Genomic DNA, 27,927 nt, shown 5'->3' with positions numbered 1-27,927 from the left:
ATGGAGAAAGTCAGGGCTCTGACCTGAGTGTGTGACTTGTGAGACAGGCAGTAGTAATCAACTCCAGACTGGACCTCTAAGTCCAGTCAGAAAAAGAGGGGTTGGAGCTGCCTGGGGCGGTGAGGGACTTTGGCAGAGTATGCTATGTTCAGATCTGCCAAAAAGACACAATTTGTATTTGCAGTACCGCTATCTCTGTCAGACACTACTGCTGCCAGGAAGGCCTTTAATGCTCTACCCCAAAAGAGAGCTAAGTCTCTCAAGCAAAGAGTTTTGAGTATTCTTTTTTGTAAGACTTAAGAAGCAGACAATAGGATGCAAAATTATCAGGCCTTGGTGGGCAGAATTAGAACTAAGAGATGTGTTTGGTCATTACTGGATAATCCATAAGTAATTTAAAAAGTACAGTTGAAAACAAAATAGGCAGATACTTAATGACAATTTGAAAGCGTCATGAGGCCTATAGTAGCTAATAGACTTTACACTGTACAATTTTGGGTGAGAGAAAGCAAACACCTTCCCATTAAACAGCTTCCCTTCTTGTGTTTAATCTGTCTGATGTATTCCTGTAAGGCCAGTGTTACAGGCCTAGACCCCGAGGTGCATTCTTCATTCTTCTAAGGCAAAAGTGCAGAGGAATCTTTGAATACAGTTTGAGTGATGTCAGCTAGGAGAAGAGAGCTTGGGGATTTTCAGAAGACAGAGTTATTTTCAAATGGCCCCAGGATTGGGCTCTTTAGAAGACAGCCTGCAGGGAAGCAGCTTGACTGGAATACACAGGCAGGTGAGGGGTCATCCAACAGAGTTACCTTTCAAAGGAAAGGTACATAACCAGGTGCCAGGGGCACACACCTGTAATTCTAGTTACTCAGGAGGCTGAGATCTGAGGATTGCGGTTCAAAGCCAGCCCAGGCAAGAAAGTCTGTGAGACTCTTGTCTCCAATGAACCACCAGAAAAATGGAAGTGGCGCTGTGGCTCAAGCGGTAGAGTGCTCACCTTGAGCTGAAGAGCGCAGGGACAGTGCCCAGGTCCAGAGTTCAAGCCCCATGACTGACAAAAGAGAGAGAGAGAGAGAAAGTAAGGCAAGGAAGCAATACCAGCAGGTAACACCGTGGGACCGCAGCCATGGCCATGTAGAAGATGAAACCGAACTACACATCCTCTGGAAGATAACCAGTCAAGCATTTGCTGGAATCTTGATGTACTTGTTGGGTTAATTTTTTTCATAAACCACAAACATACCTCCTTTAACATACACCCAGAGTGAAACCAGAGAGGACCCAGATAGAAAGAATGAAGACCACACAATGGGATCTGCAGAGGTTTGTGGTCCCTACCTGAGACTATCAACACAGGAGAGAAGGACAGAGGAATAAGAAAAAGGAAGGCCATTATAAGAATTCTATGTGTGACACTGAGAACCAGTCATAGTCACTCAAATTGCTGGGCTTTGGAGAGATTAAAAATCTGTCAAATTTACAGGAGCAATCTGTATTTCAAAAATTCTAGTTATGTTCCTATTAAAGTGTATGGCAATGGAAAACAAATTTTAACCAGAATAATGTCAAGAACTTTTCACTTCTGTCTGGGTATAAAACTATCTTGGTTAAAAATGATTTCCCAGAGTACAAAAACCAACATGCACTAATAATGTTGAAGGAGATTGTGTTGGACTTTTCATCTAAGTATCTAGATAGGAAATGAGAAAAATGGAGGGGAGGAGATGGTTCTGAACCTAGGGAAAACATAGGAAATCTGGTTAGAAGGAAAAGAGCTGTAGACAAGTTATCTCCTCTCCAACCCTTCCATATTTATAGTGCACCATCAGGCCTTCCTTGACGGATTTATTTAAGCAATAAACATTTATTGAGTTCCAACTATTTGCTCAGCACAGGACAAGGTCTGTACTAAACCTGAGTTTATAATGATGACATGATCCTTGACCTCATAGGCCTCATGGATTAGGGATAGTAGATAGACCCATAAAAAAAACTAATTATACTCTCTTGACTAGTTTCAAGCAGCATTGGAGTCATAGATAATAAGGGATGGATACTATTATTGAATAGAAATAAGATGAGCAAAAAATCCTTCCAAAGAGAACTGATGTTTGAGCTCTAGCAATATAAATTGGAGCTTACTGAAAGGATTTATGCAGTAAAAGTTTGGAGAGGATTATTCTAGGAAGAAAGCAAAAATGGAAACAACCACCCCCCCACACACACACAAACAGCATTACAAAAGCATAGAGAAAGCATAGTATGTTCCAATAACAGAAGATTAGAGAATAGGACAATTTTGGGTAAGCAGTAGGGGGGAGGGGAAGGTGTCATGAAACACTGTGTTTATCCTACAAAGAATGTGAGTTTTATCTTACAGGGGATGGAGACTCAATAGAGGTTTTATGTAGGAGAATGTCATGATCAGACTCAGAGATATGTGACTGTGACATTGAAAGGAGAGTTCCAGGCAACAAAGACTAGAAACTCAGACCAGATGAAAATATTTCCAGTGTTCTACAGCTGAGAAAAGCCAGCCCCTAATACAGTTTTTGGTTCTTTGTTTTAATGTATATCCCACAATAATCAATTTTTTTTAAAAAAATGAAAGGTACTTTGAAAATAAGGTGACATTTTTCAAGTACTCTTCAAATAACCTCTTTTACTGATGACATTCATTTAGATAATGAGCATTTTATCAGGATATTAATGCCTACATTTATTGACAAAAAAGCAAGTGGGGAACTATAAGACAACTGGAATTTGCTTATTTAAACTTCATGGGACAAAGAAGCAGTCTATCAGAGTGGGATGGAATGTGGAGGGTTTAGTGTGTAAGCCCTGAGTGAATGCATGCAAAGCATATTAGCGAGTTCCTTGATTTCCCCTTTCCTGTGCACATGCCCCATCCTTTGCCCCTAATTTAAGTGCTCTGTATTTGTGATACCTTACATTTCAGAAAATCACGTATCTTTGTGACAGAAACACAAAATGCTGTCAGAATTATTTTTGAATCCTTTTGGAAATGCCTTGAAATTAAGTAGTCAACGAAATTGGTGGGATGTGGTATTGTTGAACTAGTTGCAGAGGAATAAGATGTCCAAAATATATCCTAAATGTTGAATGTGTGTAGCCACAGATAAGGAATTCATACAGGCAATTTATTGGAAATAGTGTTTCTCATTCTCAGCTTGTGGAAAAACAGCAAAGATCTGGTTGGTTTCCAAACTTTTATTTAGGATTTTATGCCCCCTAGTGGGTAGTTGATATCGTGCAGTTGAAAAATAATTTCACAGGCTTTTCCTTTGTGCACTTTGAGCTGACTCTGTGAAATTAACAGTTACAATTGTGTTCCTAATATTATTTGAGAAAAAAACATGAAGACTTTCACAAATTAGTAAGGACTTCATAATAAATAATTTAATTTTAAAAGTATCTTTACGACTAGGGTTATAACTCAGTGGAAGAGTATTTGCAAATGTAAGCCCTTACATTCTGAAGCAATACAGAATAAAAGAAAAAGAAAAGACTTGTCTTTTTGGAATAACACATATAAAAATATATACTGTCATACACAGTTATGTGACTCTACTGGATTTTTTAATTTTTTTTTAATTTTTATTTATTTTTATTGTGAAAAATAGATGGGCAAGATAATGAGTACATTTCTTACCAAGCATTGTGGCCTCCTCCTTTGTTTCCCCTTCCCATCCCTTCCCAGCCTTCCCCCGCCCCCCCCCATCCATCCTCCCCCCCCACCACCACCAAAGTTGTAAAGTTTGTTTTCGACATGACAACTTGTACTTCTCATTGTTGCAACAGGTCCACCTGTATCCCTATTTAAACGACTTGTTTTTCCTCTTCCCCTCCACAAATTATACCGACATCAAATACAGTGAAAGCAGGGGTTATACTGTGGGGGAGGGACATACAAAGCAACAAAAAAATAATCTTATAAATGTGTTAGAAACAAATGCTTGAAAGAAAAAAACATTTGAATACATATCTTAGGGTTCATTTTCCTAACATCACCTTATTTGACCTTTTCTGCTTGACTCATACATATACTAGATATTGCAAATAAGGGAAACCATGGGACCTATGTTTCTTTGGGGTTGGCTTACTTCACTTAATATAATTTTGTCCAAGTCTTTCCATTTCCTAACAAATGGGGTAATGTCATTCTTTCTGATGGAGGCATAGAATTCCATTGTGTATATATATCACATTTGACTAAACTGGATTTTATCTAAGGATTCCTCAGACATTCAATGACTTTCAGCTAAAACATTTAATTAGGGAAGGAAAACCTCTGTCGTTTCTTTTAATATATGCTAAGATTGTAAATGTGGTCAACATTAGAAGAAGCTGGTTTTTATAAACTTTTAAGGGAATGATAACCCCATAATTTGGCTGAAAATTCTCAACAGGACTAGGAAAGTATTAGGACTGATTGTATGGCAAGAGGAGAAATGAAATCAGGGCAGCATTTTAGGCAAACATTGATTTTCAAATGTCAAAGAGAAATGATTGCAATGTAGAAGTAATGCAGACCCCTTGGCAAACAACATGTACTGCAAGCAGGTGTTACACAGCAGCACTTTAAAAAGTCATTTGCTGTTTGCAAACATTGCAGTTACTATGAAAATTATCCATCAAACCATGATCCTTCTGGAGTACCAAGCCGATGGCAGAAAAACCATGAATTACATAGCCACTGAGACCCTAAGGGCAAAACATTATTAGTTAAGAAGTGATCCAGCTCCCAGGTCAGAAGAAAGTATTTCATCTATTCCTTGACCTAACACTAAGGTCAAAAAAATGCAAACAGAAAATCAATCAAGTACATAAATACACCAACTAATAATTAGTTACAACTTCTACTAGTGATATTAGACATTAAACATATTGCTTACTTTCAGATGTTCTTTGTTTTCATTTTTGTTGTTGTTGTTGTTGTTGGTCATGGGGCTTGAACTCTGGGCCTGGGCGCTGTCCCTCAGCTCTTCAGCTCAAGTCTAGCACTCTACCACTTGAGCTACAGCTCCACTTCCAGTTTTCTGGTGGTTTATTGGAGATAGGAGTCTCACGGTCTTTCCTCAGATCTCAGCCTCCTGAGTAGCTAGGATTACAGGCGTGAGCCACCAGCGCCCGGCTCATTTTTGTTTTTAAAATTGAGTCTCACTCTGCAGTCCAGGCTGACCTAGAACTCCCTATCATGACTTATATGCCTTTGGCCTCTTGAGACCTGTAGTTACAAGAATGAGCCACCATATCCAACTTCTAATACCATCTAACATTTTTTTGGATTTGCCTATTTTTCAAAAAAAAATCTCCAAATAATGATTTAGGTCCTATATAAACTTGTTTTGTTGTTACTACTACAGTTATTGAGACTCACACAACATATAGGATATACCTGAACTTCTTCATGCCAGCATAGGATCCAATAATTCTATTTCTTATGCCTGGAAATTTTTAGTGTTTCATTGTAGAAAATGAGAGGGAGAATTGAGCTATCCTATTCATCAGACTTATTTGAACTTGAGTATTTTGTTCTTGTATGAAGATCCCTTCTACCTTCATGATTGTTTATTAGATCCATGATTTTTGTTACTCACAATCTCCATAAAAAGTAATTTCACATATGGAGAGTTATGTTTTATCTTGGGAAGTTTACCTTACACAACATCTTTCAGAAAAAAAATACACATAGAAACTATTTGAACAGAACTAGCAATCTAAAAGTATTGAGTTTACACTCAAGGAAACAATTCTATACTTGAGATATGAAGACAACCACATTCTAGCTATGATATTTCTGAAGAAATGTTAAGTAGGAAACTTAGTATACATTCATAAAATTTGTTCTGCAATGTATTATGTTTAAAAATTAGGCATATTTCTTGCCCATGCAATACTACATGATTAAGTTGAAAATATGGATAAGTGATACATACATACATACATACAAACAAACAAACATACATGATAGATACATGATAGATAACAAGATAATTTAAGTGATTTGTCTAAATTAAGCAAATTATACCACATTTTTTGCATTGAGTGAGTAGCTCAATACTATAATTTGAGGACTTTTGGATGATAGTTGAGGCTGATATCTTCAGTAATCCAAAATTACCTTCTGTTCCTTATATGGCCCTCCAACCACTATGATATTTAACATGGGGCATTTTGGCCAAATATATTTATGCCATGTGCAAATTTAGAATTAGCATCTCTTGTGAATGACACTTCTATATTGCGCCTTAACTAATGTAAGGTTGGAAAGAAACAATTAGCTATCAGGTATCTAGGATGGAAATGAGTAGAAATGACTTGCTGTGGTTGTCTTAGCTTGGTGAATGTAGGAGGAAGAGGCAAAATTTAGAAGAAATATGGAAAATAAAAGTATTGTGAGAAGCTTTTTGTCAACTAACAAAGTTCAAGTTGCTTTCTTACGTAAAACTGCCAAATAGCTATTCTCATATATTATTCTCTGGTTGTTTTCTTCTATTTTTAGAACAATATATTTATCTTCTTTGATCTTATAGGCCCTTTATAGTCTTTGAGTCTATTTTACAAAATATATAATTTTTTGCTTAATTTTAAACACCAGGGGCTGGGAAGGTGGCTCAGTGCTTGCCTTGCATGCATGAGGCCCTGAGTTCAATTCCTCAGCAGCACATAAACAGAAAAGGCCGGAAGTGGTGCTGTGGCTCAAATGGTAGAGCGCTAGCCTTGAGCTGAAAAGCTGAGGGACAGCTCCCAGGCCCAGAGTTCAGGCCTCATGACCAACAAAAATAAATAAATGAACATCAAATCACTGTTAGGTAACTCCTTTTGGAAACAGATATTTTAAATTACTCTTTCTTTCCATCCCCCAATTTGGGCTTTAATTTGTTCTTTTTTTTTTTTTCTAGGAGTTTGAAGTGCATCATTTGGCTATTTGAGATCTGTGTTTGGCTTATTTATTTCTTTTTCAATATGGCATGCTATATTTTTAAAAAACTGTAAATATGAGCTGGGAAAGTGTCTCAGTGATAGAGCAAGAGGCCCTGGGTTCGATTCCTCAGTACTACATAAGCAGGAAAAAAAGCCGGAAGTGGCTCTGTGGCTCAAGTGGTAGAGCGCTAGTCTTGAGCTGAAGAGCAGAGGGACAGTGCCCAGGCCCAGAGTTCAGGCTCCATGACCAGACCCCCCCCAAAAAAACTGTAAACATCATATTAACTCCTGAAAAGAAATAAAAATAGTGGACTTAGCATAAATTGAAGAAGGAAGATTTGGGGAAAATGAAGGGTTATTTTATGAAAGACAAGAAACAAAATATCAACAGGTAACAATACAGCCAGGCTAGAAATTATTATTAAAAGATGGCAGTATTTTAGACATATTTTAAATTTTAATTGGTCTTTAGCTACAATAATCTTTCATTATAAGGCTTTCCATGCTAAGCCTCTCTTCCACTCTCTTTCAAGATATACTTCCTGAGATACATAATGCTGTTTTGCTTCTTACTGTAATTTGAATACTACTTAAAAGAGCTTTTTCAGACCAAAAGAAAGCTAAAGAGTTGTTTCCCTTCCCCAGTAGGTTCTGTGTCCAATTAATAGTTTGCACACAGAAAATATTTCTATCTTTCCAAGTCATTTCTAAAGCAGAAAAGATACAAAATGCATAATGCAAAAACAGATATGAATCTCACTGTGTATTTCTTATCATCCTCCAATTCAAAGTAGCAATCGTGCTGAAAATATTACAGACATCAGCAGTAGTCCAATCTCAAAAAGTCAAAAGAGCCAAGAAGAGCAGAAAGGATCATGTATTCACTACTCAGGGGCATGTAGAAAGAGGCAGTGATGTTCCTTGGGAATCAGCTTAATGGCTCAGGTTATCCTTGCATCTATAATCACTAGACACTCTGGATCACCTTGCACGTCGTGTGGTCTCTTTCCTTGAGCTCTGTTATCATCTCCTGCTCCAATCACTCACAACAGCAGAGCCTTGGGGATCATCATAATTTGCTATAACATGGGAAAGCTCTTTCTCTGTATCCAAGAGAGAAAACAATAGATGAGCCTTGAGCCCTTGCTCCTTCTGCCTCTTCCCACCTTAGTCATGTTAGTACAGCTTGGTACATTCAAATTTCATTACATCTCAAATGCTTTGCCTATACTTTGTGAATTGTGAATGTTGGATTACAAAACAAATATGGTAGAAGTAAATAAATATAATTTCATTTATTGGATATTAGCATAGTTTTGGGCATTAAACATTCCCGAAAGTACTTTTTTATGATTTTGCAACCATGGATTATTCTAGAATGTGACTTTCTGCCTTCAACTTGGTTCATCTCCTGACTTTTCTTAATTTATGGTATACTTCCAAGTGTGCTGTACTTTACTGTTTTATGCCATACTACACCAAAAAAAATCCAAAAATCTTAAATAAATACATTTTTACATCTCTTAGAGTAGAAAGGTGGGCACATATAGTCATAATATTCAATGTGCACATATGAAAGTGGATCTAGGTATTCTGAGGGGAAGGGTAGAGTTAAGAAATATGGGGAAGAACAATGGCTGAGGTGACATTGATCAAGATGTATTCTACTCATAAATTACTATGTTGAGTTGAACAGTTACTTAAAGATAAGTTTTTAAATTTCTTGATGGAGAGACTCGGTGATGATTCATTTAAGTACTGCATGTGTTTATATTTTAAAGGCTTTCTTTAATTACATAGCTCCATGCCATTCTTTCCTGTCCATAACAATTGAGTTTTATTTACTTTCTTTTCAAGAAACACTTCTTAAATATTAACTGGTAGGCATTAAAGTCAAATCCCTTTTATTGTAGTTGTATGTGTGTTTGTGTATATGTACATATGTGTGTTAGTCTTTACCAGGACAACCAAAGAAAGAGAAAGGAGATGCTTATAGAATCCAGCCAAGAATTCAATGTGGACTATGGCTAGTATAGAAATTGCCTCATACCATATAAGATGATGCGAAGCGAAATGACCTCTACGACATGGATACAAGAGGTTTTCCTTTGTTATTGTTGTTTTTAAGGAACTATGTGATTTTTTTTGTTTCCTTTGTATGTTCTCCCCCCTAAGGTATATCCCCTGTTGTCACTGTATTTGATTCTGGTACATTTATTGGACATAGGGAAGGGAAGGGGAACAACAGAATGATGAGACAGAGGACAAGGGGGAGACCAATGCAATAGCAATTTACACAAGACAATTGTTGGAAATGATCTGTACCACTTGGGGTGAAGATAAGGGAGGTGGGAAAGTAGGAGAAAAATTAGGGGAAGGGTAACAAGTTTGACAATAAATATTTCCTTACTTATGTAACTGTAACCCTTCTGTATATCATCTTGACAATGAAAAAATCAGTACAGAACAAAAACACGAATTCAGGGAGCTGATTGGATCTGCACATTTTTCTTTATGTACATTATACATCAGTAAAGAAAACATATGGGGGCTGGAAAGGTGGCTCAGTGGTAGAGAGCTTGCCTTGCATGTATGAGGCCCTGGATTTGATTCCTCAGCACCACATAAGCAGAAAAAGCCAGAAGTGGCACTGTGCCTCAAGTGGTAGAGTGCTAGCCTTGAGCTGAGGGACAGCACCCAGACCCAGAGTTCAGGCCCCACGACCGACCAAAAGAGAAAAAAAAGAATAAGTTAAAAGAAAGCATATGACAAAAAAGAAATTGAGGTATAGTATACTATACTATACTGTGTGTGTGTATATATATATATATATATATAAATATATATATATATATATATACTGTAGAAAATGCACTGATTTTCTATGTCCACCGACATATCTCTGTAATAAGTACATCCATCTTGTAAGTCTGTTTTAGCTTTAACTGTTTCTCCATTAAGATAGTCTTTAGATTATGGAATCTCTTCCAAGTTGGACTACAAAATAAGATCTTGTTTTATATGGCACAGCATTTCAGTTCTGACATTATTTATTTTTATTATATGAGTTAATGCAGTACTGGGGATATCAAATGTATCTCTGCTCAGTGTGACATCTTGTCATCCTCACTGGTGTTCCCTTGGCCAGTTCCTCTGAGACTTCCATCTCTTTGTTGACAATGTGCTTTCACAAGAACCATATTAATTAAAGTGATCATTTCCTATGCCACCATCAAAACATAATGCAGACCTTCCTTCTTGCTCCTTTAGTCAGCAAATCAACTCTAACTCTGTATTGGTAAGGAAGAGAAAAATCCATTCACATAACTAAAATGCACTGAGAGCCTGTTTTAGGCTAGTGATGCACACAGTAGAATAGCTCTTACTTTATCATATTATTTTCAATACAGTGAATGAAGACTGAAAAGATTAATTCATCAGAAATATCATAGATAATATAATATATAGATAAGATGATAGATAATAGATAAGAACCATAAAGATAATCAAACAGAAACTTGTTATAGATTATGATTAGTGAACAGAATAAGATTACTTTTTTTGTTATTGTTGTTGTTGGTCATGGGGCTTGAACTCTGGGCCTGAATGCTGTCCCTCAGGTCTTCAGCTCAAGGCTGGGCTCTACCACATGAGCCACTGCACCACTTCCAGTTTTTGAGTGGTTTATTGGAGGTAAGAGCCTCAGGGACATTCCTGCCTGTGCTGGCTTTGAATCTTGATCCTCATCATAGCCTCCTGAGAGCTAGGAGTACAGGGGTGAGCCACCGATACCCAGCTAGATTACACTTTTGTGGTTCTTTTCTTTTGTTTTGTTTTTTCTATTTTTCCCCTTTTGTCATTTTTTATTTCTTAATCTTTTGTCATTTATCTAAGTTTAACTGATTTGGGGAAGGGAAAAGGAAGCATAGAAATTGTGGGACAAAGGATGAACCAGTTCAACAGTGATACTCACTAGACACCATGTTGGAAATGAACTTTACAACTTGAGGGAAAGAGAAGTCAGGAGGGAAAAAGCTGGGAGAAAAATGAGGGAGGGAGTGACATTCTTCAAAAAGAAATGTACTCAATACCTGACTTATGCAACTGTCACCCCTCTGTACATCACCTTTACAATAAAAAGTATTTTCAAATGATTACTCTGAAAACAGATGGCTTAAAGGGAAGTTCTGAGATGAAGACATTTAAGTGCTATGTGATGACCTGGGATCTATGCACAGCAGAAGCCCTGTTGGTTAGTGTAGCCACCAAACAGAAGGCTTGCAGGGGGTGGTATGAAGCAGAACTAGAACTAAATTATGTCATCCCTTGGAAGAAAAGTTACCAGGTTGAATGTTCAAGTTCATTGGAGAGGATAAACAAAGTTGAAAATACCTAATTTCCAATTTTGCAATTCTAACTCGGCTTCCATGTTGTAGAGTGGGAAATGTGGGTATTTCATTTTAGTTAGTTCTATATCCCCACCTCTAGAAAAACATGAGGATGTCTTCAAATTTGACATAATCAACTTGAGAAATCATATTTCCATTTTAGCAAACTGTGGGAAAACAGATTTGATTGGAGCAGGGAAGCTAAGGAAATAAGAAATTCAGTTTGGTCTCAAGCACCTAGGTGTAGAAATAATCAGACCAGAACACCGAAGAGTCTGACTTTCAGGAAGAAGAAAGATACCAGGGTTATCAATATAATTTAGGAGATCAGCTATTATGTTTTAAGTTATAGGACTCAATGAAATCATATAGAAAGATTAATAAGGGGAAGGTAAGAGAGCTTAGGAGTAAAACCTAGATTACTCCAAGATTTAGTAATTAGATAAAGATAAAAAGAGACAAAAAAAGAGAAATGCAACCAATGAGGCAGGAGAATGATTAAAAATCAAACTCTAGTTCTGAAGCCAACAAAAAGTGTTTCAAGGACAGACTAGTCAACTAACTAATCAAACACAAATAAGACTTTGAGTAAGATTATCATGAAGAAATGGCCATTAGACTTCAAAAGTGAAGGTTAATGGAGACCTTGAAAGACTTATTTTTTAAGTGATTATATCAGATGGAAGGAATGTAATGTCCTACTTTTGTACTTAAATTTCATCACCAATCCAGTGTTGAGAATAATTAAGTGGAAAAATGTGTTATCTAGACTATAAATTTCAATGTAGAAATATTGACTATGAAATAAATGTACAAAACTATACCATATTTAAGGGATGAATTGAAAAGCTATCATTACATCATCTGGCTTAAAATATTTTCTAATTTCTGTGTTATAATAATTTTCTGCAAAGTTAAAAGGCAATTTTCATATCCAGATATTTGTCATTTCTCATCTTCTAAAGTCTGTACTTATGCATATAGCCATGAAGTAGAAATAGACATAGAAAAAATATATATAATATATATACATCATATGTATCATATATATATACCATATATACATATATATATACCATTTGATCTGAATTAAAGCACTATTAATAACAAGTAGGAGTCTTTTTTATGACAAAACAATATGTATGTTTTTCTCTAACACAGGTATGGTGACATGGTGCCAAAAACCATAGCTGGGAAGATATTCGGTTCCATCTGCTCACTGAGTGGCGTGTTGGTCATTGCTCTCCCTGTTCCTGTGATTGTGTCCAATTTCAGTCGCATCTACCACCAAAATCAACGAGCAGACAAACGAAGGGCTCAAAAGGTACATGTTCAGTTCTGTGAAAACTGCGATTTCCTATCTCCTACCTCCTACACACAGATTTGAATTTCCCTTCTGGTCGTTCAGTATGAGACTGCCCTAATCCAAAAAGAAATTGAACTCTTCACTGACTTAAAACACAAAGCACTTTGTCAAACATCTCACAGGATCATGACTGGTCCAGCAATGAAAACATCAGCTTGGCAGTATACGTTGGCAGGACTAAAGGACACAGGTAGCACAGGCTAGCTTCTAGCAGTATCACCCTGGCTGTGGCCTTGACCATCTCTGTCGCAAGCAGATCATGTAGCCATGTGTACTTTGGGTATGTGTGGTAGGGGAGCTAGGGGAGGAGATTACATTCGGGCCAGAGGCAAGAAAGAAGAAGTAATTAGTGAAGAGCACCACTCACAGCAGTTAAGTTCAAAAACAGACTCAGTGAAAATATTACGAATATCACATTTTTCCATATCATTCACTTAGTCTCTGTCCTTCAAGAGGTTAAAGTGGTTACCATAAAAGAAAGGTCCAGTAAATGGATCTCAGACATTTTGCTTGGTTGACACAAGAAACAAGGAATATCTGATCATTTGTAGCTGACTTTTGTTTTCTTTACTCAGCAGTTTCCTGTTTCTCTGAAGTTCTTGCCAATTAATTTATCACTCTAAGAACAAGCACAGTGAACACTCATCTGTAAAATGAGGAAAACAGTAAGGTTTAAGATGGTATTCAAGTGTATGTAAATCTATAAACATGATATTAACATCTTTGATATTTCCTGATGTCTTGCTATGTGCTAGATATTAGTCCAATGTTTTCTTTTTACAAAAAATAATTCTTATACTCTTCACTACAACTCTTGGAATTCAATACCATTATTCTTCCTATTAGACAGAACGAATCCAAAAGGACCCAATATTTGACCCACTGTCATGTCACATATCTAGTAAGTTGGCAAACTACCATCTAGTCCAAGCCAGTCTGGTCTAGAGTAGGGAAACAAAGCTCTAAATGAGCTATAGATGTCTCATACATTCAATGTAAATTAATCAAACTATCTGAGACACATAGTGGCATCTTTTAATCACCTTTACCCTTTCCTATTGGAACTGTTAGAGTGGAGAGACTATATGAATCAGACCTAGAAACTGAACCTTAATTACACAATGGAAAACCACAATTGGCTGGTTTTCAGAAAAATGGACTAAACATTAGTCCTCTTCCTTTCTGCATTATTTGTCAAGATAGTTATCTTTAGAGACAGGGTCCTTTGTGCTTAGAAATAGTCTTGAAAGCTGGGCACTGGAAGCTCATGTCTGTAATCCTAACTACTCAGGAAACTAAGATCCAGAGGCTTGCCAGAACCAGCCTTGGCAGAAAAGTTCATTTCCAAAATAACAAACAAAAAGCCATGCTGGAGACTGGAGACATAGCTCAAGTGATAAAATACCAGCTGACCAAGAAGGAAACCTTGAGTTCAAACATTAATGCTGGCAAAATAACAATAATGGTGGTGATGATGATGATGATGATGACAACGACGATAACAGGAAATTTCTGCAGTTTATGTGTTCTTTCTTCAGTATTCTTCATAGTCATACACTTATCCTTTAAAGGTAGTCAGATTTTTTTTAAATATCCAAAATCCATTCAGAACTATGCTTTAAGTGAAAGCATAACCCAAGCAATATGTTATAACTATCAAATATCTTGGGAGATCTAGTTGCATTTCATTATCAGTTTGTAGGGATTGCCAGAGTGGATTTTAAATATGCTTCCGAGGAAGGTTAGCATCTTCAGTCAAGTATAAAATCTCATAAAGTAACGCGTGGGAAAATTCAAGTTGATCATATGCTCACATTGCATGTTTTACGAGAATTAATTTAATGTCTATTGTCAGTAAAGAAACCTCTTTCTCTCACAAAGCCTTACCCTTTCAGCCTTGCTTTATTGTATACCATTGTAGGACAAATATTTAGCTTTTAACTATTACTACTAGGAGCATTACATATCACAGGCAACATTATGTAGAGGACTGATGATCCAAATGACAGTGAGTGTTAGCAAACCACTCTGGCCAATTTTAATCTGCAGGACATATCCTTGGCAAGCAGAGCTGCAAGGACTCACATCTTCAACCAAGGACCCTTGTGCACTGCCCCTGTAACTGTGTCTGCACAGTGCAATCCTTCTCCATCATCCCAAACAACAGATAGCCTCTAAAACTTAGCTCCCATCCTCCTTCTAGAAATCCCTACTTTACCTAAGAACTATTCTATGAAAACTCTAGGAAGCATAAATCTGACTTTTTAATGTATTTTTGGTATCTTGTCCTGAGCAATATTAAGGAAAATCTTAGAATATTTTAGAAGCCTTTTTGTTCTAAGTATTTTTACAAAGCAAAAATAAATTCATATGATGGCTAATTATGCCAGGCACCTCAGATGTTATACCTGTAATCCTATCCACTCAAGAGATTGAGATCTGAAGATCACAATTCAAAGCCAGCCCTGGAAGGAAAGTGTGAGACTCATCGCCAAATAACTACCAAAAACTCAGATGTAGAGCTGTGACTCAATTGGTATGGCACTAGCCTTGAGCAAACAAACTCAAGGACAATGACCAGGCCCTGAGTTCAAGCCCCAGGACAGCAACCCCCCCCTCATATATATATACACCAGTAAAAAGTTTGTTCTGTCAAGTTTTAGATATACTATTTTGTTTCCAAGATAGGGTCTCTCTATGTAGCCCAGCCTGGTCTCTAACTCCAGATCATCCTGCCTCAATCTCCTGAATGATAGGATTACTGGCACATACCACCAAGCCTTGCTTGGTGTTTTTATAATATTGTCTATTTTCTAAATTGTTGCAATAATGCAATGAATTTTTCATGTGACTACTAAAAATGACTTAATAAAGCCAAGTACAATATGTCCAGAAAATAGTCTATGACCAATAAACAGAGTATAATTCTCTGAGTTCATAGCTAAGGAAAAAAGTAAGTAATTAAAAGATATTTCCTATTTTCCATCCTAAAAGACAAAAATAAACCTGAGACTAGCTGTCCATTAGGCTAAGATGGTTTACATTTATCTGGATGTGGGTAGTACTACAAATATCCAAATTATGCAAAAATAACCAGAATATTCAGTCAATCAAGCAACGTACTTAGTTAAAACTTGGTAAAAAGCATCCCCAAAGCTGACCAATTAAAGTAATATTGTGAAATTATTTTTCTATGTCAGAATATTTTAGCTGTTTAGTCCCATTACCAACTTCAAACTCGAGCCAAGCATGAATTATATATAAATTGCAGTTGAGAAAATTCTCATTATCACCACTATCAGGGACAATTTCCTTCTGCTAGGCTCTTTCTCCCTTGCAAGTATTCTGTCTTCCCTACTTAATTTTTTTTTAAATCAGGTCCACATCTTTTTACCTTCAGATTGTTTTTCAGTTTGGGTCTTACACTTTTGCCAGGCCAAGCAATTCTGAAATCTGCACTGGGGTGAGTTCCTCTGTGGACCACCGATTTTCTTACCTTGGCATCCTGGAGGCTGTAAGTGTTCTCCAACATACCCACAAAAATTTGCATTTCTAACAAGCTCCCAGATGATACTACAACCACAGGTAAAGAGGCATTGCCTATTGCATTTAGCAATGCTCAAATCAAAAGACTTTTAAACTTCATGCTTGAGTAATGAAAAGGCAAGAGAGAACTTCTTGCTAAAGCCTAGTTATGACCTCTTTTAAATTATCCACTATAAAAAAAACAGCCAATTCTTACCCTAAGCATCTATGAACAACCCTTTATAAAAGTTGTCTTTAGTTTAATGGCTACTTGTCACAACCCATGTTTGTATCTGTCGATTATATATTATTTGAAATGTTTACTAAGTTTCAGAACTATCTGCACTACCGAATTACCTCTGCCCTTAGATCTCTCTACTCCATCCACTTTGTACCTAATGTAGTAACTTGTCACTTGGCAAATGAACTTGTTCAAGGTTGAAGAATAAGATCAAATGTCATCCCCTCCATGAAAATTTTTCTGGATATTGTGAACACCATTAGCTTCTCCCACAATATCAAGTAGAATTTTTTAATAGGTCCTGGGGCTTGAACTAAGGGCCTGGGCGCTGTTCCTGAGCTTTAACATTCAAGGCGAGTGCTCTACCACTTTAAGCCATAGTGCCTACTTCCAGTTTTCTGGTGATTAGTTGGCAACACTAGAGTATCATGTACTTTCTGGACCTGGCTGATGTTGAACCACAGTCCCCAGGTCCCAGCCTCCTGAGCAGCTAGGATTAGAGGTGTGAGCCACCAGAGCCCAACTAAGTAGAATCTTTGATCCTGTGCCATTCTGTCTTGTCACTGTGCTCTGTCTCTGGACAGAGTGCAACGCCTGGAACAAAATCTTATGCCTTATTATTGGTTTATTTCATATTCACCTCGACAGCAGATCCATTATTAGAACAGGGAAGACTTTTCCCCAGGTACTTAAAACGAGGGAATGAATGAGGCTCTGGATTCAAGCTTCAGACTTAAAAACTATGGAGCATGATTTTGGCTGATCCTTACAAATTTCCATTTTTTATCTTTCCCCACTTGGAGAATTCTTGCTGCTGATTCCTTTGTGCCATCATCATGAACCTCAGCTCTGTTTGTGCCCAGGACAAGGTCCTCATAATAACCAAGCTCTGGACCTGGGATAGTACACCATCGCCCATTGGCTATACAATCCACTCTTCTTTTGATTATTGTTTCACACTAACTTGTTTTGTTTCTGTGGAAGTAGAAAGATTTCAATAAGCTCTTTAAAATTTTAAAAGCTGATTAGGCTTAATATGCTAAATCCACATGAAGCATTTTACTGAACATTAAAATGAAAGAAATAACTGGAAGTGAAATTTCTATAGCGCAAGGTCCAAATCTTTGCCAAATAAGAAATTGTCTGATTACTAAAGAGAGAAAACCTCTGGACTCCAGTCAGCAGGCTGCCTAGGATACCTTTATCTTACAAAATTATTGTTTACAAGATACTCCAATAATCTTAAACTTTCCTCAATCTGCCTCATTCCTCATTTAGAAAATACTTGTCATATACAGAAATCACTGTGGCCATGGTGATCAGATACTGGTTGGCAGCATCTAATATCATGTGGTGGAATTGAAAAGCAAGGATTTTGCTGAAAAATGAAGTTTTTCATTTCTGACGCCTCCACAGTCAAAGAGCTCCATGTCAAATTAGCATTGTATTCGTCTGCTATCTCCTCTGGCTAGCTCCTCTGCTATCTCTCCAAAGCAAAGAAACATGTTTCACAGTTCAGACTTCTCCATCCCAGAGCAAGATGATTGCCATACTGGTTGGTCTGGATTGTGCATACTGTACAGCTAACTTAGAGAAAGCTTTGCTTCTCCAAAGGAATTAGGCAACAACTAAAGTTATGGAAAATTTAATAAACAGGAGAAATGTGTCTAGGAGATCATTTTTTTCCATATACAACATCATAATTAGGTTGGGATTTTAGTTTTGGTTTATTTTTTATTGGTGTTGGACTGGAGTTGGAACTCTAGGCAATGGACTTGTAGTCTCTAATGCTTTTTTCTTTCCTGATGGTGTCTTTTTCCACCTGGGGCTGCTCCTAGTCAGCAATTTTCCTATGTATGCCTCCTATGTGAAGATGGGAGTTAGTCTGGAAAGACTAGACTGGTCTTCAACCCATCCAGAGTAGATGGGATTGCAGGCATGAGGCACCATTAGTAATTATGCACCATTAGTAATGTTTAAAGTGTATTCATAAGCTGATAATAAGCTGATAATATGAGCCCTATTTTTAATTAGAACTTTGAAAGTCTTCTAACTTTCCATACACACTAAAGATTTTAGTAAAATCTTGTCCAAATTTACATTCTTTTTGCTGGCATTTTGCTATGCCCAAGGAGGTTTTATATCTTTCAAGAATGGGAGTAGAAAATTGGACAATTGTTCTCATTTACCCTTTCAATTTCATGGGCAGAGTTGCCAAGATTGTCACACTGAGTAGGTCATGAGTAAAGTAATTTTCTAAAATATCTTTGTAAAATAATTTTCCTCAATTACATGCCAAAACCAAACATGTAATCACAGATCACAAAGGCTAACATCACACCAGTAGGTGGTACTCAGCTCCGCAAGACAAATTGGACCAATTAACTCACATATCATTCCAGCCAGGGAAAAGAAAAGTTATGATTGAAAGTGAAATGAGTTTTTTTTAACTTCATAACTTATTTAAAAATGGTTTTTTTGCCTCAAAAACAACTTTTTCTTTTAGGTTTGAGCCCCTTCTGTAGTAGTAATTGCTACTACTGTATATGCAGATGTTCCATTCCATGTTAACAAATACGCCATTCTTACTGGGCATTATGTTTAGTTCATGTATATGTCTCCATAAAAGGAAATATTGTTTCCCAATACTAATGCTAAATGCTTGTAGAATAGCAGAGGTCATATTGGTAACTGTGATATAAATAAGATTTTCCTATACCAAAGAAAGAAAAGGAAAGAATGACAGAAGGGAGGGAGGAAGGGAGAGAATGAAGGGAGAGGGAAGAAAGGAAGGGAAGGAAAGGGAAGAGAAGGGCAGGGCAACTGGTTCCTAGAATTTATCAAGGACATTAGTTTAAATGAAAAGGAATTGGCTTTTGCTTTGTTGGGCTGCTGGGTGTCCATTTCATTAGTTTACTCAAATTGAGGTAAGTAAAAACATAAATTAAGTAATCCTGTTATTTTTCTTATGGACAGAAACACAAATAAGTAATTTGCTCTTACTCTAAAGACTAATAACAATTTTAAATGCCTAATGCATATCTCAGCTCCAAGTTAATTGATTTTACCAATAAACATTAACCAAAGTAAAATAATTGAAAAGGGAAGATATATATATATATATATATATATAATATGACTTACTTTTAAGAATAAATATGCTGAGCTGGGCATGCTAGCTCATGTCTCTAATCCTAGTAACCCAGGCAGCTGAGATTGAGAGGATCTCAGTCCAGGCCAGCAGTGCAAAAAGCAGACCCTGTTGGAAAAATACTAAAAGCAGAAGGTTCTGGCTCAAGAATGCTTGCCTAGCAATCGGGAAGCTCCAAGAGGACAAACACCAAAACAGAAAAGAAAAAGTATGATGGTACTAGGGTTCTGCAAGATTGCATTCACTGTTTTATGAGAATGATACATAATTATTAACAGCACTTTCTTTTTCCTTCATTAGAAAGCTAGACTGGCCAGGATTCGGGCAGCCAAGAGTGGAAGTGCAAATGCTTATATGCAGAGCAAACGGAATGGTTTACTCAGCAATCAGCTACAGGTACAGTAAAGTGCCCCATTGTGTTTAATGACCAATTTGTCAGTGTAATATTGATTTAGTTCTACTTAACCATCTAATTTTATTGTGTGTAATTATGAAAATGGCTACTGAAACAACAAAAGTGTCATTTTTTACAACTTGCCCACCTATACATTGTAGTTGGCCATGGCTGGTTAGAAACTGTACTATGAAACATTTCCAGTAAAGGCTGATTACTCTTCCCTTGGTCAGTATCTGCACTCTAAGGTGAAGACCTAAGAGTTGAAAAATGTTCAAGTAAGTCAGGCCGTGGGGGCTCAGTCAGTCCTTTAATCCTAGCTACTGTGGAGGCTGAGCGCTGAGGACTGACCAACCAAAGTAGAAGAGTACATGAGACTCTGTTCTCCAATTACCCACCAAAAAGCTATCGTGGATGTGTGGATCAGATGGGAGAGCAGCAGCCTTGAGTGAAAAAGCCAATGGAAAGCATAAGGCCCTGAGATTAAGCTCCAGTACAAAATATGGGTAATGACAAGATATCTCATGTTACTTTCTACTGGAGAGAAAGCATGATTCCATTAGCATAAGGAATGTCACATGATCCAAATACAAATTGAGAAACTTATCATCAAAACTTTCTTTTAAAATTCAGGATTCCAATCATCTTAGTAGTGACTTCCAATCATAATAATGATTTCAGGATTATTTGAGCACAACATTAAACTCAAAGATAAAGATCCCCATATCTACAAAGGTAGTGGTGTTGAATGAGTAAAGAAGGGGTAGATTTTCAGTTCAAGGAAATGACCAGACCTCAAACCAGGTGCTGGTGGATCACACCTGTAATTCTAGCCATTCAGGTTGCTGAAATCCAAAGATGGATGCTGGAAGTCAGCCCAAGAAGAAAAGTCCCATAAATTCCCCCTCTAAAAATAAGCAGCAGAACGCTGGGCTGGAGGCATAGTTCACATGGTAGAGCTTCCAGTCAGTCAAACAAACAGCAAGGACAAAGCCGTGACCTCAACTACCTCTAATTTGGTGGAAATATATGTGCTCATCATTCACTTAAAACTCCAAAGCAACTACACCATTACCTCTTTTTTAGTTAAAATAGTAAAGTGCTGCCAGTCAATCTCAGAAAATAGGCCATGTCTCTTTGCAAATGTGTATCTGAGATTCTCGTTGTTTGCAAATAAAATAAAAATGTTCTTCTGTCTTGTCTGTGTTATCAGTCCTCGGAGGATGAGCAGGCCTTTGTTAGCAAGTCCGGCTCCAGCTTTGAAACCCAGCACCACCACCTACTTCACTGCCTGGAGAAAACCACGGTAAGGAGACCTGGTCAATGCCTATATACTCTTGGGAATTACAAACATACTCTTATTCTGCATTAGAAAGATATGCTGAAATCCTCACCAAAAACCCACCATGTTTGAAATTACCTTAGAAGTCTACAGTGACATTTCTACTACGAAATTATCATAGAGACGCCTGAAGATGCTTTAGCCTTCGTGATTATCTTACCTATAATCTAAGCTGCCATTTAGATGCAGAGTGAGAGTTGTTTTCCAATAGCTAATACAATCAAATATTATTTCTTCCCTATTTGTAAAGTGGTGATTAAAAGAAGGAAAAAAACAATGAAATTCAAGTGCTTCAGAGCGCCCCTTAAGATAATAGCAAGAGAAATAATCAAAGAGAGGGAGGGAGAGAATAACAGAATTCAAGCATTTATTTCTTTCACAGGTGTAATGGATGGGGCAAATACTTAAAATTTATCCATTTTAATATAGAAATGATCCATTTAATCCCTCCTTTGGTTCTGGATGTCCAGGAGTGAATTTGCATTTCTCTCAGGTATTTTCTCAGTGGTACTTCCCATAACAAAGGTGTTAGCAGATGTCACAGCCTATGACCCACAACAGACCAGGCCCAGTCCCACATTTGAGTCACACAAAATCACTCACTCACAGTCAAGACATGATATGAATTGTCAATCTAATATATTTCTTGTCAACATATTTGCCATATAGCTACTCAGCAGACATATTCAGGATACATCATCAAATAAGTATGAATTCAGTCTTCATCATACCTCTACTTATGGGACAAAACAGAATGTATGGATTTTAGTAGAGAAGACAGTGAGCAGTAGAAGCAAGGATAGATCCACTGTGGAATGGGGCAAAGAGCATGGAGCCAAAAAAGCCAGTCAGGATTGACTTCCTGGCTGAAGCGAAGACCAGCAGGATGATAGAGCTAATGAGGCAAAGAAATGAAGCCATTAAAAGGTGACTCATCTGAAAGAAGCAAGAATTTAAGGGTGATCAGAAGGGTGTCTAGCATGGTATAAAATAGGCAGAGGAACAATTATCAGATATGCTGGGCTTTCTAGACACTGGAAAAAATTGATTTTTGTTCTATAATAAATGGGAAATTATGTAAGAGTTCTCAATAGAGTGGTTGCATAATTATATTTACATTTTAAGTAAAAAAAAACAGAACAAAAACATAAGACAATGCATTGAAAGTTAAATGACAGATTAATAGTACAATTATTTATGACTTGTTATTGTCCCTATTATTTTATCTCTATTTATTGTATTTTTATTTTTTCCCTTTTTTCATTATTTTATCCTAGAAAGAATTTTTCAATAACAAAATTACTTTAATATCATTAAGTATAGTTTAATTTGTGCTACCTACAAAGATATATGGCAATCAATACCTAAATGATTTCAATTCTAATCACTGATTAGATAAATTAGAACATTGTGTATTATCACTTGTATTATGTGTGTGAAGTTGCATGGTAACAGAATATGAATCCTTTGTGCACAATTTTATCTAAAATTAAATATTTACTGTAAAATTCTGTTGTATGTGATCAAAATCTCTGGACTCTAAGCTGCAGAATGTTAAATTTCATGTATTTCAAAATGTTCTCTCAGCAAAGAAATGACAAAATGAGTATCGAAACAATTTATTCCCTATTAGCCTGTGAATTGCTTCAATTGTTTTGCTAATACTTTAGGATGAGAATTGGTTAGTGAAATTCAATGTATTCAAACTTTCCATTGCAAAATTATTTTTACACTCACAGAAATAAAACAGTAATTGAAGTCATTCTTCAGGCTAAAACTATTTTTCCTTCCATGTGTGAGGTAAAATTTTTGTATAGGCAATTTTTATTAAACATTTAATGTTTCTTTACTAAACATTTGAAAAGTAAAATGTATACTATATATGTGTCAACAAAGTGTGTTAAATAGTACTACTACTGGTTGATTCTGCACCTTAAGTTAGAATAAGAGAGAGGAAAGAGTCATCAGTAGGCTGGGAACATGAGCTCAGCTAGAGTTGTGTCACAAAGAGACCTAGGAAGGCCACCAAAGGGCACTGCTAATGACTTCTGAATCACACATACTGACATATCTGCAGATTAATTGCATTTTACTTAATGTACACATTATAAAATATATTTTTCTATATCTTAGGAACTTTAGCTGGGAAGGTGGCTCAGTGATAGAGTGCTTGCCTAGCGTGCATGGGACCCTGAATTCTATTCCTTAGCACTATATAAACAGAAAAAGCTAGAGGTGGTGCTGTGGCTCAAGTGGTAGAGCATTAGCCTTGAGCTGAAGAGGTGAGGGAATGCGCCCAGGCCCAGAGTTCAAGCCCCATGACCGACAAATACATAAATAAATAAATAGGAACTTTAGGGAAGCACATATATAAATCGAAAGTGCCGCCGGGCGCTGGTGGCTCACGCCTGTAATCCTAGCTACTCAGGAGGCTGAGATCTGAGGATCGCGGTTCAAAGCCAGCCCGGGCAGGAGAGACCGTGAGACTCCTATCTCCAATAAACTACCAGAAAACCGGAAGTGGCGCAGTAGCTCAAGTGGTAGAGCGCTCGCCTTGATCTGAAGAGCTGAGGGACAGCGCCCAGGCCCAGAGTTCAAGCCCCATGACCGACAAAAATAAATAAATAAATAAATAAATCGAAAGTGCCTGAAGTAGCTAGTAATTAAAAACCTGTTTCAATTTATTTGAGGTACCTAACTTAAGACATTCTATTAAAATAATCTCTTCATTAATTTGATTAACTCAAAAATGAAGTCAATGTGGATTTATAAATTCTTTGTTGATATGAGTATGGTATATGTAATAATACATTTATATATTATATTTAAATATAATATATGTAAATATAGAGCATATGTAAATACTGTATACATAATGAGGTATATGTAGTATATATGAATGAGTATATATTTATCTACTCATTTGTATGGTTTGGAATTTTTTCTCTTTAATTTGTATCTATTTTCTCAATAAGTAATTTATTAAGAAAAAAGTAGTTTGTAAATTCACAAGCAATCAACTTGTCCATGTCAATCTCTTCATCTAAAGAGTTTTTATTTCCACACAAGTGCCAGCATAAGTGGTTCTGATGTTTTAACGTTTATGAAAATGTTTTTACTTACCTCTTGAGTCATATGTATGTAACAAGAAAGACTGTAGTCCAGTTTTAAAGATAAAGATATTTACTTCCTTTCTTCACGTTTTCTTCCAACTCTAACACAGAATCATGAGTTTGTAGATGAGCAAGTCTTTGAGGAAAGCTGCATGGAAGTTGCTACTGTGAATCGTCCTTCAAGTCACAGCCCCTCACTCTCTTCACAACCTGGAGTCACCAGCACTTGCTGCTCAAGGCGACACAAAAAAACTTTCCGCATCCCAAATGCCAACGTTTCAGGAAGTCATCGAGGCAGTGTGCAGGAACTCAGTACCATTCAGATCAGATGTGTGGAGAGAACACCTCTATCTAATAGGTAACTAATTGCCCTGGCTAGCGGACCAGGTCACCTGAAACCACATTCCTTCCTGTGTGTCACCAATTCCTAGGGTGGAAAAGGAAACAGAGCTAATAGGGGAACCATGGGAGAACAGACCCATTGACATCACTCCTGAGTATAGAAAGTAAAAAAGAGAGTTGGGCACACACAAATCTGTTTTACATCTTTCACCACAATTTTCTTACTTCAGAAAAGCCATTTCTCTCAGAAGTCCATGTGTAATCTGGAATAGACTGAAAGGACATTCCACGTCACTAAAGACACTGATGGAATTTATATCATACGACTGAAAATTAGTCCTCCAGCACCTGAAAATATATCAACACATCCAATGCAACAGTGAAAATTAAAACAATGACAACACAAATCTCCTTTATCAATCAGTGATTTTTGATGACATAAGTATTTGGGGCTATATCAAGCATGAAAACCAATCCCATACAAAAAAAAAAAATAAGTGAAATACTAAAGTTCTTTACCTCATGTATATCTGTGGAAATTTTATGTGAAATTTGGATACCAGTAATATTCTTTTTTTATGTCTCTTTTCTGTTTTTACCACAATACCATGCACATCAGCTAAAAGATCAATTTTTGCCAGAATTTTTTACTTCATTCTTCAATTTGAATATTATCCATTCTCAGACTGATAGTCTATAAATTCTCTCCAAATTCTCTGCATGCACTCTACCATCTTTGTTAAAATCCCGGAGTAGATTCTGAATTCAGGTTATGTTAATTACAAAAGTTAAACATGCCTGGAACCAGAATGCTAAAATTTAGAGCAGTGAGTATTTTCTACCTTTAAGATACTTTGTCTTTGCCAGTAATGGTGATAAACTCAGAGCCTGAGGAAGACAAGATCATGGTGGAACACCAACCCAAGCAAAATATTTGAGAGGATCCATAGCAACCATTAATAAATTCTGTACATAGTGGCACATACTTATCATCCTAGGTAAAGAAGAAGCATAAACAGAATTGTGGATCAGGATAGCATGGGCAAAAATGAAGAATTTATTCACAAAACAACTAAAGCAAAATGGGAATGGTAATATGATCCAAGTGGTGGAGGCTGTCTAGCAAGTACAAGTCCCACAGTTCAAACCTCAGTACTACCAAAAAAAAGAAAAACAGTCAGTTGGTGGTGGGTTTGGTGTTGAGCATCTGTAATTCCAGCTACTCACTGCTCAGCTGCTGGTTAGACAGAAATGGATGTATTATGGTTTAAGGTCAGCCTGGGAAAAATGCATTTTTATCTGAAAATAAACACATAAAGATTGAGTGTGTGTGGTTGAAGTGCTAATATGACTGCCTTATAAGCATGGGACCTTGAGTTCAACATCCAGCAGTACAAGAATGTCACTTAGGAAGACATCCAAGTTTTAGCTAGAAGTGTTAAACTCTTGGGGGCTCCGGCATAGGGCCATCACCCAGTAAAGGGATCAATAAGCATTATTTATTTTTTAAATGACATGACTTTTTAGAGTCTGTCATCAAAAGGATTGAGAAATATATTTGAGTGACCCTTTCTTAATGATATCTCAATCCCCTTAAATTTCCATCTTAAGTAAAAGCATTTTATTTGTTCTATTCAAACTGATATTACCTGAGGCTCTTTCTCTGCTGCATTTGTGGTAATATGCTTTATTAGAGAAACAGTTATTGACCAAATTAACAGTAATCAACTGACTCCTGATCAAACTAACAGATATTGTTTTGGTGTTTTTTAATATGGTAATTTTCCTTAAACTTTTAAAGTATAATTTATGAGCATTAAAATATAATTCCTTCAGTTAAGGTCACTGCTTCCTTTCTTAAAGAGATTTTTTTTCTCTCTTCAGCCGATCCAGCTTAAATGCCAAAATGGAAGAGTGTGTTAAACTAAACTGTGAGCAACCTTATGTGACTACAGCAATAATCAGCATCCCAACACCTCCAGTAACCACACCAGAAGGCGATGACAGGCCAGAGTCTCCTGAGTACTCAGGAGGAAATATTGTCAGAGTGTCGGCTTTGTAAGACAATTGGAATAGATTTAAGAGCCTTTGAGCCTTGGCTATGGAAAGAATCTCAATGTAGAAGAAAGACCAAATGCTAAGCCCTTTTTTTGCAGATTAAGAAAGCAAAGCATGAAGGTTGATAGTGAATCAAAAGTAAAGCTTCCAAACTAGAGGATGTGAATAAAACCACCAAATGGCATTTCTAGACAGAGTTTGACCTGTTATTCAGAGGAGTAATCTGTGGCCCTTTGACTTTGTGAATGAGCACAATGAAATGCCACCTATTAATGCTTCTTATGATCAGAACTCTTTTGTAATAAAACAAACAAAATAAATCTTTGAACATAATGTTCCAGTTGAATGCAAAACAAAAAAATATGGAAAACATTTTGATAAAAATTTTTTCCTGTTAAAACCACGAACATTGGCTAAGGTGAAGATGATACATATGGAGAAAAAACCTCATACAAGCCATTTGTATGACTGAGGAAACCATCTTAATGCATGCTAGAATTCTTTGGAACAGTGATCTCAGTTTCCTTATGTTGTCTTCAGATTAGGCATGATAAACTCTAATTGTAGAAAGGGGAAATTTCTGTGCACTTACAACAAAGTTGATTATTCATGTTCCATGGTGGGCTGTGCAAATAAACTCCTATTAGAACCGCAGTAATTTTCATGGGGATACTCATTAGTAAATCTAAAGTGTTCAGATAGTTCAGCATTAATTATGGTCTCACCTTGCACCTAGTTACTGTTACAGCTGCAATAACTCATTGTACACTTGTTATATCAGCAGTATTTTTTTTATTTTGTGATTGAACTTTTCAAATCTTCATAGTTACAGTATGAGCCACATTTATAGACAAACTTGTGGTGTGGCTAGGGTGTAACTCCAAACTACTGTGTCATGAATGTTTTCAGTAGTATTCTTTGTTCCACTGTATTTCTGTGAACCTGTGCATTATTAGTTCCTGAACTTGGATAGCACCTTTCTATTGAGTTTATCATCACCAACAAGACTAGAGTTTATTGTGGTTCAAGTGACTTTCCTACTTTTATATTCCCCAGCAA

General features: G+C 36.7%; 1 protein-coding gene across 1 annotated transcript in view; it reads left to right on the top strand.

Moving 5' to 3' along the window:
* The window catches only part of Kcnd2 (potassium channel, voltage gated Shal related subfamily D, member 2), a 470,682-nt gene extending 443,810 nt beyond the window's left edge, over window positions 1-26,872 (top strand). Inside the window, exons 2-6 of the mRNA XM_013019967.1 lie at window positions 12,498-12,660; window positions 19,920-20,015; window positions 21,227-21,319; window positions 24,579-24,826; window positions 26,695-26,872. Coding sequence (XP_012875421.1) covers window positions 12,498-12,660; window positions 19,920-20,015; window positions 21,227-21,319; window positions 24,579-24,826; window positions 26,695-26,872 — 778 coding nt within the window. The remainder of the gene's footprint in view (window positions 1-12,497; window positions 12,661-19,919; window positions 20,016-21,226; window positions 21,320-24,578; window positions 24,827-26,694) is intronic.
* Window positions 26,873-27,927: the final 1,055 nt, after the last annotated feature.

This window comes from Dipodomys ordii, unplaced genomic scaffold (assembly GCF_000151885.1).
Source record: "Dipodomys ordii isolate 6190 unplaced genomic scaffold, Dord_2.0 Scaffold48, whole genome shotgun sequence".
In the NCBI taxonomy this organism is placed as follows: Eukaryota; Metazoa; Chordata; class Mammalia; order Rodentia; family Heteromyidae; genus Dipodomys; species Dipodomys ordii.
This window is presented reverse-complemented; position numbering and strand designations above follow the sequence as displayed.